The 13,745-nt window shown below is 35.6% G+C and overlaps 1 protein-coding gene across 2 annotated transcripts in view; it reads left to right on the forward strand.

Moving 5' to 3' along the window:
• The window catches only part of GNRHR (gonadotropin releasing hormone receptor), a 21,412-nt gene continuing 7,667 nt past the window's right edge, over positions 1–13,745 (forward strand). The window contains exon 1 of one of the 2 annotated variants that reach the window (XM_019468493.2): positions 1–594. In XM_019468493.2, the coding sequence (XP_019324038.1) occupies positions 76–594 (519 nt within the window). In that variant the 5' untranslated portion in view covers positions 1–75. The remainder of the gene's footprint in view (positions 595–13,745) is intronic. The other variant, XM_019468483.2, reaches the window with a different exon arrangement.

Genomic DNA, 13,745 nt, shown 5'->3' on the forward strand with positions numbered 1-13,745 from the left:
GGCTTTGGGCTAGATTACAATAAAACATCAGAAGTGCCAGAAACACAAGTCTTGAAGCTCTATCAGTCAGGAGGTATGGCAAGTGCCCCTCCTGAACAGAATCAGAATCACTGCTCAGCCATAAACAACAGCATCCCACTGATGCAGGGCAACCTCCCCACACTGACATTATCTGGAAAGATCCGAGTGACGGTTACTTTCTTCCTTTTTCTACTCTCTACAACTTTTAACGCTTCTTTCTTGTTGAAACTTCAGAAGTGGACTCAGAAGAAAGAGAAAGGAAAAAAGCTTTCAAGAATGAAGATGCTTTTAAAACATCTGACCTTAGCCAACCTGTTGGAGACTCTGCTTGTCATGCCACTAGATGGGATGTGGAATATTACAGTTCAATGGTATGCTGGAGAGCTCCTCTGCAAAGTGCTCAGCTATCTGAAGCTTTTCTCCATGTATGCCCCAGCTTTTATGATGGTAGTGATCAGCCTGGACCGCTCCCTGGCCATCACGAGGCCTCTAGCTGTGAAAAGCAATGGCAAGCTCGGACAGTCCATGATTGGCTTGGCATGGCTCCTCAGTAGTATCCTTGCTGGACCACAGGTAAACCATTATCATGAACTTGTTTGGATATGGCAATCACAGATTTCCTATCTAATCTTGAGTATTGTATTGTATTATTGTATGTCAAAGGCAGTATTGTATTGTCTTCGAGAGCTTGGATTCTGGAAATTCAAGAGCAAAGTTTAATCCTGGCTGTTACCTTGGGCAAATTTTTAGCTTCTCTGGGTTTCAGTTCCTTCATTTATAAAATGGAGGTAATGCCTATATTATGCAACTTTTGTAAAGATAAGAAGAACAATGTATTAAAGTGTCTAGCATAATCTCTGGTACATAGTAAATGCTCCTCAAAAAATGTGGCTATTGTCCAATTGGACCTCAACCCCATCTTATTCTTTCCTCTAGTTCTTCTTTTGCTCTGTTTGATATGGTAAATGGAGAGAATATTTAGGAACTATGGAATTTGCATAGGTAGAAAGTATTTATAATTTGTCTTATTTGGGATTTCTTGAGTGGAAACTAATCTGTTTCTGTCGCAACTTAGAACTATTGTCAGCTAGTAGGTTGTTCTGGAGTTTGCAGCCGGGTGGGACTGAATAAAGAGGAAAAGTGGGAAACCCTGGACTTCTGAAATCTGAATATTTCTCTGAGATTGACTTGAGCTTTTCTGGAAAAAGTTTAGACAATAACAGGCTGTTAGCAAAATCAGGTACAGGTAGATATTGTTCCAGATTGTCCTCATCTGAGGCAACCTGGTTAATTGGCCTGTAGAATTTGCCTTTTTTTCAGCAGTCATATCTCTGAAGAAAAGGACACGGTCTTACAAATAGCAAAGATTCCCTAATAACAGATGAGTAAATTGTCTCTATGCTTGTAAATGTATCATATGATGATGAACCCAGGGTACAAGGATGTGTCAAGAAGTGGCATCAAGGTTGACCAGGATGTTCCCAAAATCTGCCACTACAAATGGAATTTATGTAGACATTCTAAATGGGCCAGGTGCTTTAAAAAAACAAAAATAAGAAACATAAAACAACAACAAAAATCCTGCCATGCAAAACTCATTAAATACAGTTAAAACACTAAAAAGTTGGGCCACCAAATTTTCACCACCAATTCCTCACTTAACTAATATTTCATGGATATTAGATCAATTTAGTTGGGGTGTGTTTTATGGCAGGAGGAATGGGAAAAACTAAAGTACTCTGATGTTCCTGGAGAAAGGCATATGAAGATTCTCATGGTGACTGAATATACAAGAATGGGTATAGTAAATACGTCTCTTGAAATGAGACTATTTAGATAAGGCTATGGTTTAAGTTTTCCATTTTGTTTCTTTAAAGTAAGAGTGTTGCCTATTTATTCTTTTTCTTAGGAAAGATAAACAAGTAAGTTTCTTCACACTGAGCATGATACTGATGGTTTCAAAGAAACCACCCCCCAATAAAATGTAATTCAGTTGTGGAGACAATACTTTTATAAAACTAATACAACCATATACTTAACATTTATAAAACCTAGTACCAGTGTAAGAAGGAGAAATGAGTAAGAGTTGAAATGGTGAAGGAATGATTTAAGAAAAAAGTAGGATAAGCTGGGTTTTTTCAGATGAATGGTATTTAGATAGAAAAAAAGTCAAGGATCACATATATTTTTCAGGAAAGGTTGAAATGTGTGATTAATTTTCACAGGACACTTGTCTGGCTGAAGTGAAAGATTGAGAGGTGGCACCAGCAAGATATCAGATTTGGTGGTTGCTCCCTTGTCTTCTAGTTCTCGTGTACTATTTGTCATAAAACATCATGATCATGCATTTGCTCGTCTTTGTCATTAAGGAACACATTCTTAAACGGTGGAGACTCTGTTGTGTTCAACTTCATTAAAATTCACTGTACATAATAGGACAACTAGCAGAAATAGAAACTTTAAATGTTCAGATGATCTAATTTCTCTGCAGATCAAATAAATCCTTCACTTTTTCCTTTAAAAACAAATTGGCTTCATTCATTTAAATGAATGAATGAAGGGTATAATGGACCTATATTATAGAAGACATTGATAACCAGGGGAAATTCTGAAATTAATGTGGGAGCCACATATCCTTTGTGAGTCCTATGCAAGAAATAAAATGATTTTTTAACAAAAATATTTTAGGAAAATTTTCATAGACCCAAATAATTGCGAGAAACAGAGAAACCTTTTCTGAATTTTCTGGCAATGAAATGATTAGGTTGGTGGCTAGGGTGGTCTCAGAGAGCATTGATTTTAAGAGGTACATTTCAAACAAAAAACAAAGTTTGGCAACAAATTGGATTTAGGGAGTTGATAAAGAGAACAGTATAAACTAAAGCTCTAATATTTTTAGCCAAGGAGTTTTAACAGTGAAACCATTGAAATAGGCAGGTAGGTTGAGAACAGAAGTGTCTGCCTGTTTGTTTCTCTGTTTGTTTGAAGGGGGAGGGAAGGCAAACTGTGAAAAAAGCTGAAAACATTTGCTTTAGGACATGATGATATCAGTATAAGGTCTTTGGAGAAGTATAGCCGTTTGGAAAGTAGCTGGTAAGTTAGGATATTGATGAAAGTCTGAAGAAGCAGAAATAGGTCAAATTGTGATAATAACTGAAATGCAAATTAACAATTTCAACCTTCTCTAAGCACTGTCCCAGAGGGTATAATAAAAATATTGATTTATTAATTCAATTATCTTCATCTAAGTATGTCACAGCAATAATAGAAAGATAGTGCCAAATACTTATCTGTCTTGATATAGTAAAAAGAAATTATGAAATTAAGTTTGAATTGTCTCAGATTTTCATGTAATAGCCTGACCTCAAATACATCACTCTTCCTGAGAGATTTGTGTGAATATGGGCCACAGAAAATGATGGTATTCTTTTATTTGGTAAAACACATAATTCATCCTTACTTTCAGCAACAGATTATATTTGTAAAGCACTTTGCTGAAGCTTCCTGAAAAACCTCACTCTGCAGCACATAACAGCCATGTTACTACCACTACCCCGCGTATCAGAGAACATACAAAGAGAATCTTTGAAAGCAATGGCGTGCACACCTTTCTGGCAGTAAGAAATGCATACTACATTGGGACTTTGTCTGTTCCTCACACACTTATAACTGGGAAAATTTTTCATAAAATATTCAACACCATTCCACTTCATTTTTTTTTTAAATTTACTTATTTTGAGAGAGAGAACATGAGTCAGGAAGGGGCAGAAAGAGAGAGGGAGAGAGATAATCCCAAGCAGACTTCGCACTGTCAGCACACAGCCCCATGCGGGGCTCAATCCCACAAACTGTTCAGATCATGACCTGAGCCCAAATACAGTCAACCACTCAACTGACTGAGCATCCCTCCATTTCATTATTTACTGTTTCATTATTTACTGTTGATTGCCACTGACTGGTGGGTACAATCTGCAGTTCAAAAACAACTGGTTTAAAGGGATTCATTGACTTTCTCAATGTCACTTGACCTGTTGGACTCACGTCTTTGTATTAAGTCCGGTTTTTCTTTTTATTATAGCTCTCTCTCTCTGCTGTCTCTCTGAATAAAAGAGGTTTTAATCCCATGACTAATGTTACACATGTTTAATGGGGAAGATGAAAGACTGAAAGGCCTTTTTACTTCTAGACTATGGCACATAGTAAACTTCACCATGCTCTATGGATAAGCCCACTGACAAAGGTGCATCCTGTAACGGCTAATTTACATTGAAAGGATGAATTTAATCATCACCCTCTGGTTTACATATTGATTGTCTATTGCTTGAGAAATTCTGTGATGGTCTGGGGATATATTTTCAGAAGTTCCAGCATAGCATAGCTCAACTTTCAAACTTTTTCCTAGTAATGGAATTATTTTTTAAAAAAGCAAAATTCTAAGGGTGCCTGGTGGCTCAGTTGGTTGAGCGTCCAACTCTTGATTTAGGCTCAGGTCATGATCTCACTGTTCTTGAGATTGAGCCCCACATTGAGCGTGGTGCTGACAGCACAGAACCTCCTTGGGATTTTCTGTCCCTCTCTCTCTGCCCCTCTCCCTCTCACACTCGTTCTCTCTCTCTAAAAATAAATAAGTAAACTTAAAAAAAAAAAAGCAAAATTCTATCTGGAGCTCCAATGAAACATACAAGTGGAGCTGTTCTTGCTAAAGAGAGGTAAGGGAAGCCAATCTTCTGCTTGACCATTTACTAGTCCTGCTCATGGTCTCTAAAGACCTTAGATTTCCCTGAAACAAAGCTTGGAAGAAAATAGAATAGTAGAAATGGCATGAATATTGGATTTTAACAAAGTTGGTTTCAAATCTCAATGCTGTCTGTTACCATCTCTGTGGTTCTGAGAAAATTACTGTAACTAAGTTTAAAAGCATAATTATGAAGAATAAATTATAAAGATACATAAAATCATCTAGTACAAGACTTAATTTTTAAACACTCTGATAATGTTCATTCCTTCCTCTCCTCCTGCTTTCATTCCTTTGTTCATAAAGAGTTTTTGAAGTCAGGAGATAAAATAATAGGGAAATACGTGTATGAAAATTAAATGATCCTTGAAGAGACAGCAAAGAGAATTGGCTTACATAAAGATTATTTCCAATTTCTCAAAACTATAACATTCATTCTGACTGATAAGTAAGTTTAGCCAATGTACTCCCTAGTCACCAGGCTATCCTGCTCATTCTGAAAGCTATATATGCTGATGCATAATAGTTCTAGTCTTAAAGGTATCATTTGTAACAGTCAAATAAGAAAGGAAGGAAGGAAGGAAGGAAGGGAGGAGGAAGGTAGGAAGGAAGAAGGCAGGCAGGCAAGGAGGGAGGCAAGGAGGGAAGAAAGAGGGAGAAAAGAAAAAGGAAAGGAAGGGAAAAGAAGAGAAGGAACAAACATGACCTGAAAGGCAATCTGCTTTAAGACTATGTGTGGTTAGGTTCGTAAGTGCATGTTGAGGATAAAACATTTCCTGAATTAGATGTGTCCATATCTAATCAAAAATCACATGCTTTCCAATGACAGTCATTTACCACCACAAGTGTTACAGAGTAGCAGATTATTTGCAGAAGTTCATACCACTAGCTTATCCATGTTAATATGGAGCATACATTTGGACAGCTTTTAAATTCTAACATTAACCCAGGTCAGAAGGCATGATATATGAGACATCCTTTTGGTCTTTGGTGTAAAGATACATGGTTGGGGGTGCCTGGGTGGCTCAGTCAGTTGAGCATCCAACTTCAGCTCAGGTCATGATCTTGCAGTTCATGAGTTCGGGCCTCACATCGGACTCACTGTTAGAGCAGAACCTGCTAAGGATCCTCTGTCCCGGCCCTCTCTCTGTCCCTCCCTGTCTGTGCTCTCTCAAAAATAAATGAACATTAAATATATATATATATATATATAATATATATATAATATATATAGTATAAATTTATATAAATTTATATGTAAATATAAATATTAAATTTTATATATAAATTTATATAAAATTATATAAATGTATATTTATGTATGTGTATATATATATGTATATACATATATATATATACATATATGTGTATATATATATATACATATATATATACACATATATGTATATATATATATATATGGCCTGAAGATGTGTAGAGGCTTGCCTTGACACACAGAATGCACTTGACAGGAATGGAATGTGTTTCTGAACTTGACAAGGAGCTTAAATTCAATAAACACCTGTCACACGTGTACAATATGCCAAGAACTATACTGGAACATAGTAGTAGCATACTAAATACATAAATAACAACAATAATGATGATGATGATAAATGTTAGTTATTGAAGACATAAATATGTGCCGGGAAATATGCTAAATCCTTTTGCATGCATTATTTCCTGTAAGGCTCCCAACAACTCTCTATATCGGATACAATTATCTTTTTTTCATTCATAAAGAAACTAAGGTTAAGAATGTTATATACAACGCCCAAGATTACTGTCTAGTAAGTGTGGGTGTCAGTACATCCAGTTAACTCCATACCCAGAGCTTTTAAATACTACAGTATATCACACCATGCAATGTTGTCTATTTCCTTTGTTCCTGTAGGATGCTGGAGAAGGATATGGCAGGAAAGTCTTAAGTTGAGAATAGATGCTTAAGAGCTATAAGGAAATAATATATGGTATACATTTACAAATATATAAATAAATAAATATATGAATACACATTTATAAGTTGTGTGCCCTGAAATTTTTTTCATAATAATGTTTATAACTCATATAGTGCTAACTGTGTGCCAGGCATTATTAGAAATGCTTGGCAAGTATTAAATCATTTAATTGTCTTGACAGCCCCTATAGGTAAATACTATTAACATCCCTGTTTTATAGATGAGGAAACTGAATGAAGTACATTATCTAAAAACAATTACCTCTTGGGGCTTCCCAGGTGGCTCAGTTGGTTAAGCGTCTGACACTTCCTTTCGGCTCAGGTCATGATCTCACTGTTCACAGTTTCGAGCCCCATGTCGTGCTCTTTGCTGACAGAGTGAAGCCTACTTAGGACTCTCTCTCTCTCTCCCTCTCTCTCTGCACCTCCTCTGCTTGTTCATGCTCTCTTTCTCTCAAAATAAATAAACATTTAAAAATAGTAATAAAGATAATTACCTCCGGAAAAGATTAGACAATAACGTAATTAGGCTGGGATAAGGTGAGGGTTAAAAATAATACTCTAAGAAGCATATGCAAATGACTGTAAAGAAGGAAAACATACTTCTCTCATTTATGGCAAAATAAAGCAACTACTGATGAGAACTGAGGTCAGGTATGAGAAAGGAGAAACAAAGAAATTAAAGAAATATAATCCAAAGACAAAAAAAAAAACCCAACAACCCACGAACTAAAGTAGATCCCTATACTAATCATTCAAATGAACATGACCTTGGAGCACAAAATAAACTGAACCTAGGCTAAAACAATTTATGGGAAAGTAAGATTCTGAGTTACCATAACACTTTACCATATCACTCTTTTAGCACTTATCACAGTTTACCTAGTACGTACAACAGGTGTCACAACCATGCTATTATCTCCCCTACCAAATTTTAAATTCTCTGATAACAGGATATATCTGGTTCATCTTTTATGACAGAGAGCACCTAGAGTAGTTTTTGAACAAGGAGTTGCTTTAAAAATAAGCATTTATTAAACGAAGATGATAACTATCAGCTCAAATCATAGTACTTTATTTCAAAGTCAGATTAAATTTCCTTATAACTTGCAGCCCAGTGACAAATACTTGAGGCAGGCACAATATACCTTTTCTCCAGGAACTCCTTGCTGTCTTTAAGTTAATGCTTTGCTAGAGGGAAAAACAACCTTAGCTTGAGGATAGCTAGGCCCCCAGTGTCCTGTGAGTTTTCTTTAGCATATGAAAATCTCTTTTGAGAGGGAGGGAACCAAAACATAAGAGACTTAAAAACTGAGAACAAACTGAGGGTTGATGGCTGGTGGGAGGGAGGGGAGGGTGGGTGATGGGTATTGAGGAGGGCACCTGCTGGGATGAGCACTGGGTGTTGTATGGAAACCAATTTGACAATAAATTTCATATTTAAAAAAAAAAAAAAAGAAAGAAAATCCCTTTGGAAACACACTCCTTTGACTTTACCTTCCCCAACTCCCAAGTACATAATCAGTCTCTCCTCAGGGTCCAGGCACCTCTTCCACCCAGAGGACCTGTCCTAGTGCTTTAATAAATCATCTTTTTGCACCAGGGAAAAAAAAGCCATTTTATTGAAAGTTTTATCATATTAACTTAAAAAGATGAAATATTAAAGTGAAAATGTGGCCTAGTGCAGAGAAGAAAGTCAAACTCGGATCATCTGGGTCCAAGTATGATCAGGAAGTTGTGGAGGGAAGTACCTAAGGTTTTAAAGAAATACTAGATTCTCAAGTTCTTTGTAAAGTAACTCTTCCAAAGACTCACAACATCTGTTGGGTCAAATTCAGAACTGAACTTTAAATTTAAAGTCAGTCTGCAAAGAAGTATGGAAAACTTAAATGGTTACTTTGTGATATGGAAAAATATCTGGATTATAAAATAGAATTAGTTGAATACATGTTTGAGTTTCTGAGCTTTAAATTTGATGATATGATCATTGTGCACCCTCTAGTGGATTAATTTAACAATACTATTTTGTCCTTGAAAAAAGATCTGAAACTGAAAATCAACATTTTAATTACAAATAAAAGAGCATTATATTTTATATTATTTTACTTATATTTTATTTAGAGTTTATTATATTTACATTATATTAAATTTCTCTACTCTACAAGCAAAGAAAGGAAATATAGGCTTGTTGTGTTTTTTTAAAAGCATACTCCACTACCACTCCATCACCCCAAAAAGGAAACAAATCCTGGGCCTGTGGAATTAATTAAGTTAATTGGATTTATTAATTCAATTAAAGACTTTAAAAAATAAATACTGTCCCTCAATTGCTTAAAATTTTAAAAATCCTGTAACGTTTTTGTTTGAATTTATTTGCTATTAGTTTTAAAATGCTTGGTCACTCTTATATTTTCATTTTAATAATGTGTCATGGTAAGATGAAGTTTCCCAGTGGAGAAGCTTGGAAATGACTAGGTAAGAAGTTCACTTGATAAATGGGGAAAATTTCAGTGTATACTCATTAGTATGTGTTTTTGAAAAGTACTTGGCAACATTTCTTTATTCTTTCTTATTTCAAATTTTTATTTAAATTCTAGATAGTTAGGGGCGCCTGGGTGGCGCAGTCGGTTAAGCGTCCGACTTCAGCCAGGTCACGATCTCACGGTCCGTGAGTTCGAGCCCCGCGTCAGGCTCTGGGCTGATGGCTCGGAGCCTGGAGCCTGTTTCCGATTCTGTGTCTCCCTCTCTCACTGCCCCTCCCCCGTTCATGCTCTGTCTCTCTCTGTCCCAAAAATAAATAAAAAACGTTGAAAAAAAAAATTTAAATTCTAGATAGTTAACATATGGTAAATTGGTTTCAGGTGTACAATTTAGTAATGCATCACTTACATATAACACCCCATGCTCATCCCAACAAGTGCCCTCCTTAATATCCATCACCCATCTAACCCATTCCCCACCCACCTTTCACCATCAACCCTCAGTCTGTTCTCTTATGGTTTCCTTTCCTCTCTTTTTTTCCCTTTCCCTATCTTTACCTGTTTTGTTTCTTAAATTCCACATGTGAGTGAAATCATATGGGATTTGTCTTTGACTGACTTATTTCACTTAGCATAATACACTCCAGCTCCATATATGTTGTTGCAAATGGCAAGATTTCATTCCTTTTGATGACTGAATAATATCCCATTATATATATATACCACCTCTTCTTTATACATTCATCGATTGATGGGCATTTGGATTCTTTCCATAGTTTGGCTATTGTTTTTTTGTTGTTGTTTTATTTTATTTTATTTTATTTTATTTTATTTTATTTTATTTTTATGTTATGTTATGTTATGTTATGTTATGTTATGTTACTTTATTTTACTTGTTTCAGGGAGAGCATAGTCAGGGAAGAGGGGCAGAGGGGGAGAGAGAGAGACAAAATCTTAAGTAGGCTCTACACTTAGCATGTAGCCTGATTCAGAACTCAACCCACAACCCTGGGCCGTGACCTGAGCTGAAATCAACTGACTGAGCCACCCACGCACCACCATAGTTTGGTTATTATTGATAATGCTGCTATAAACCTAGGGTGATATGCCCCCTCAATCAGTATTTTTGTATCCTTTGGGTAAACACCAGTGTAATTGCTGGCTTGTAAGTACTTCTATTTTTAACTTTTTAGGAACCTCAATACTGTTTTCTACAGTGGCTGCACCAGTTTGCATTCCCACAAACGGGGCAAGGGGGTTCCCCTTTCTCTGCTTCCTTGCCAGTATCTGTTTCCTGAGTTGCTAACATTAACCATTCTGACAGGTGTGAGGTGGTATCTCATTGTGATTTTGATTTGTATTGCCTTGATGATGAGTGATGTTGAGCATCTTTTCATGTGGATGTTAGCCATCTGTATATCTTTGGAAAAATGTCTGTTTATGGCTCTGCCTGTTTCTTAACTGGACTATTTGGTTTTGAGTATTGAGTTTCATAAATACTTTATAAATTTTGGATACTAACCCTTTATCAGATATGTCATTTGCAAATATCTTCTCCTATTCTGTAGGCTGCCTTTAAGTTTTGTTGACTGTTCCTTTCACTGTGCAGAAGCTTTTTATCTTGATTAAATCCCAATAGTTTATTTTTGCTTTTGTTTCCCTTGCCTCCAGTGACATGTCTAGTAAGAAGTTGCTACAGCTGATGTCAAAGAGGTTGCTACCTATGTTCTGTAGGATTTGGCTTCCTGTCTCACATTTAGGTCTTTCATCCATTTTGAATTTATTTTTCTGTTTGGTATAAAAAGTCGTCTGGTTTCATTGTTCTGTATATTGCTGTCCAGTTTTGCCACCATCTTTTGTTGAAGAGGCTGTCTTTTTTCCATTGGATATTCTTCCCTGCTTTGTTAAAGATTAGTTGACCATATAGTTGTGGGTCCATTTCTGGGTTTTCTGTTCTGTTCCATTGATCCATGTGTCTGTGTGCCAATACCATACTATCTGGTGATTGCAGCTTTGTAATATAACTGGACATCTGAAATTGTAATACTTCCAGCTTTGCTTTGCCTTTTCAAGATTCCTTTGGCTATTTGGGGTCTTTTGTTTTTCCATACAAATTTTACAATTGTTTGTTCTAGTTCTGTGAAAAATGCTGGTGGTATTTTGATAGGAGTTGCATTAAATGTGTAGATTTCTCGGGGTAGTATAGACTTTTTAACAATATTTCTTCTTCCAATCCATGAGCATGGAATATTTTTCCATTTCTTTGTGTTATCTTCAATTTCTTCCAGAAGTATTCCATAACTTTCAGTGTGCAGATATTTTACTTCGTCGGCTAGGTTTATTCCTATCTGTCTTATGGTTTTTGGTTCAATTATAAATGAGATCAATTCTTTGATTTCTCTTTCTCCTGCTTCATTATTGACATATAGAAATGCAACAGATTTCTGTATGTTGATTTTCTATTCTACAACTTTGCTAAATTCACATATCAGTTCTAGTAATTTTCGGTGGAGTTTTTCAGTTTTTCTACATAGAGTAGCATGTTGTCTATGAATAGTGAAAGGTTGGTTTCTTCCTTGCCAATTTGAATGTTTTTTATTTCTTTTTGTTGTCTGATTGATGAGGCAAGACTACCATTACTATGGTAAATAACATTGGTGAGAGTGGACATCCTTGTCTTGTTAATGACTGTAGAGGAAAAGCACTGTTTTTTCCCATTGAGGATGATATTAGCTATGGGTTTTTCATACATGGCCTTTATGATGTTGAGGTATGTTCCTCTATCCCTACTTTGTTGAGGGTTTTTATGAATAATAGATGTTGTATTTTGTCAAATGCTTTTTCTGCATCTATTGAGAGGATCATATGGTTCTTGTCCTTTCTTTTATTAGTGTGATGCATCACATTGATGTGCAAATATTAAACCACACCTGCAGCCCAGAAATGAATCCCTCTTGATCATGGTGAATAATTCCTTTCATGTACTGTTGGATTTGATTTATGAGTATCTTGTTGAGAATTTTTGCATCTATGTTCATCAGAGATATTGGCCTTTGGTGGGGTCTTTGTCTGGTTTTGGAATCAAGGTAATACTTGCCTTATAGAATGAGTTTGGAAGTTTCTTTCTATTTTTTTTTTTTTTTTTTTTTGGTGGGGGGAACAGTTTGAGAAGAATAGATATTAACTCTTCTTTAAATGTTTGGTAGAATTCCCCTGGGAAGCCATCTGGCCCTGGATTTTTGTTTGTTGGGAGATTTTTGATTACTGATTTAATTTCTTAACTAGTTACAAGTCTGTTAGGTTTTTTTTTTTCCTTCCTGTTTGTTTTGGTAGTTTGTATGTTTCCAGGAATTTATCCACTTCTTCCAGATTGCCCAGTTCGTTGACATAAAATTTTTCCTAATATTCTCTTATAATTGTTTGATTTCTATGGTGTTGGTTGTGATCTCTTCTCTTTCATTTGTGATTTTATTTATTTGGGTCCTTTCTCTTTTCTTTTTGGTAAGTCTGGCTGGAGATGTATCAATTTTATTAATTTATTCAAAGAACCAGCTCTTAGTTTCATTGATCTCTTCTGCTGTTTTTGTTTGTTTCCACATCATTTATTTCTGCTCTAAGCTTTATTATTTCCCTTCCTTTTCTGGCTTTAGACTTTATTTGCTGTTCCTTTTCTAGCTCCTTTAGGTGTAAGGTTAGCTTGTGTATTTGAAACTTTTCTTGCTTCTTAAGGTAGGCCTGTATTGGTATACACTTCTCTTTTGACTACCTTTGCTACATCCCAAAGATTTTGAACTGTCATATTTTCATTTTCATTTTTCTCCATATATTTGTTTTATTTCTTCTTTAATTTCCTAGTTAACCCATTTGTTCTTTAGTAGGATATTCTTTAATCTCCATGTATTTGTGGTCTTTCCAGATTTTTTCTTGTGGCTGACTTCAAGTTTCATAGCATGGTGGTCTTCAAATATGCATGGTATGAGCTCAGTCTTTTTGTACTTGTTAAGGCCTGATTTGTGACCCAATATGTGATGTATTCTGTACAATGTTCCATGTGAACTCAAAAAGGTGAATATTCTGCTGTGTTAGGATGAAATGTTCTGAATATATCTGTTAAGTCCATCTGGTCTAGTGTGTCATCAAAGCCATTTTTTCCTTGTTGTTCTGCTTAGATGATCTGTCCATTGTTGTAAATGGGGTGTTTAAAGTCCCTTCCTATTACTGTATTATTATCAATGAATTTCTTTATGTTTGTTATTAATTGATTTATACCTTTGGGTTCTCCCAAATTGGGAGTATAAATATTTAGATCTTATTAGATATATTCTTAGATATTATTCTTAGATCTTCTGGTTGGATAGATCCTTTACTTATGATATAGTGTCCTTCTTCATCACTTGTTACAATCTTTGGTTTAAAATCTAGTTTGTCTGATATAAGTATGGCTACTCTGGCTTTCTTTTGATGTCCATTAGCATGATAAATTGTTCTCCATCCTCTCACTTTCAACCTGCAGGTGTTTTTAGGTCTAAAATGAGTCTCTTGTAGGCAGCAC

Source organism: Panthera pardus, unplaced genomic scaffold (genome assembly GCF_024362965.1).
Source record: "Panthera pardus isolate Hobbes unplaced genomic scaffold, ASM2436296v1 HiC_scaffold_13, whole genome shotgun sequence".
Taxonomy (NCBI): domain Eukaryota; kingdom Metazoa; phylum Chordata; class Mammalia; order Carnivora; family Felidae; genus Panthera; species Panthera pardus.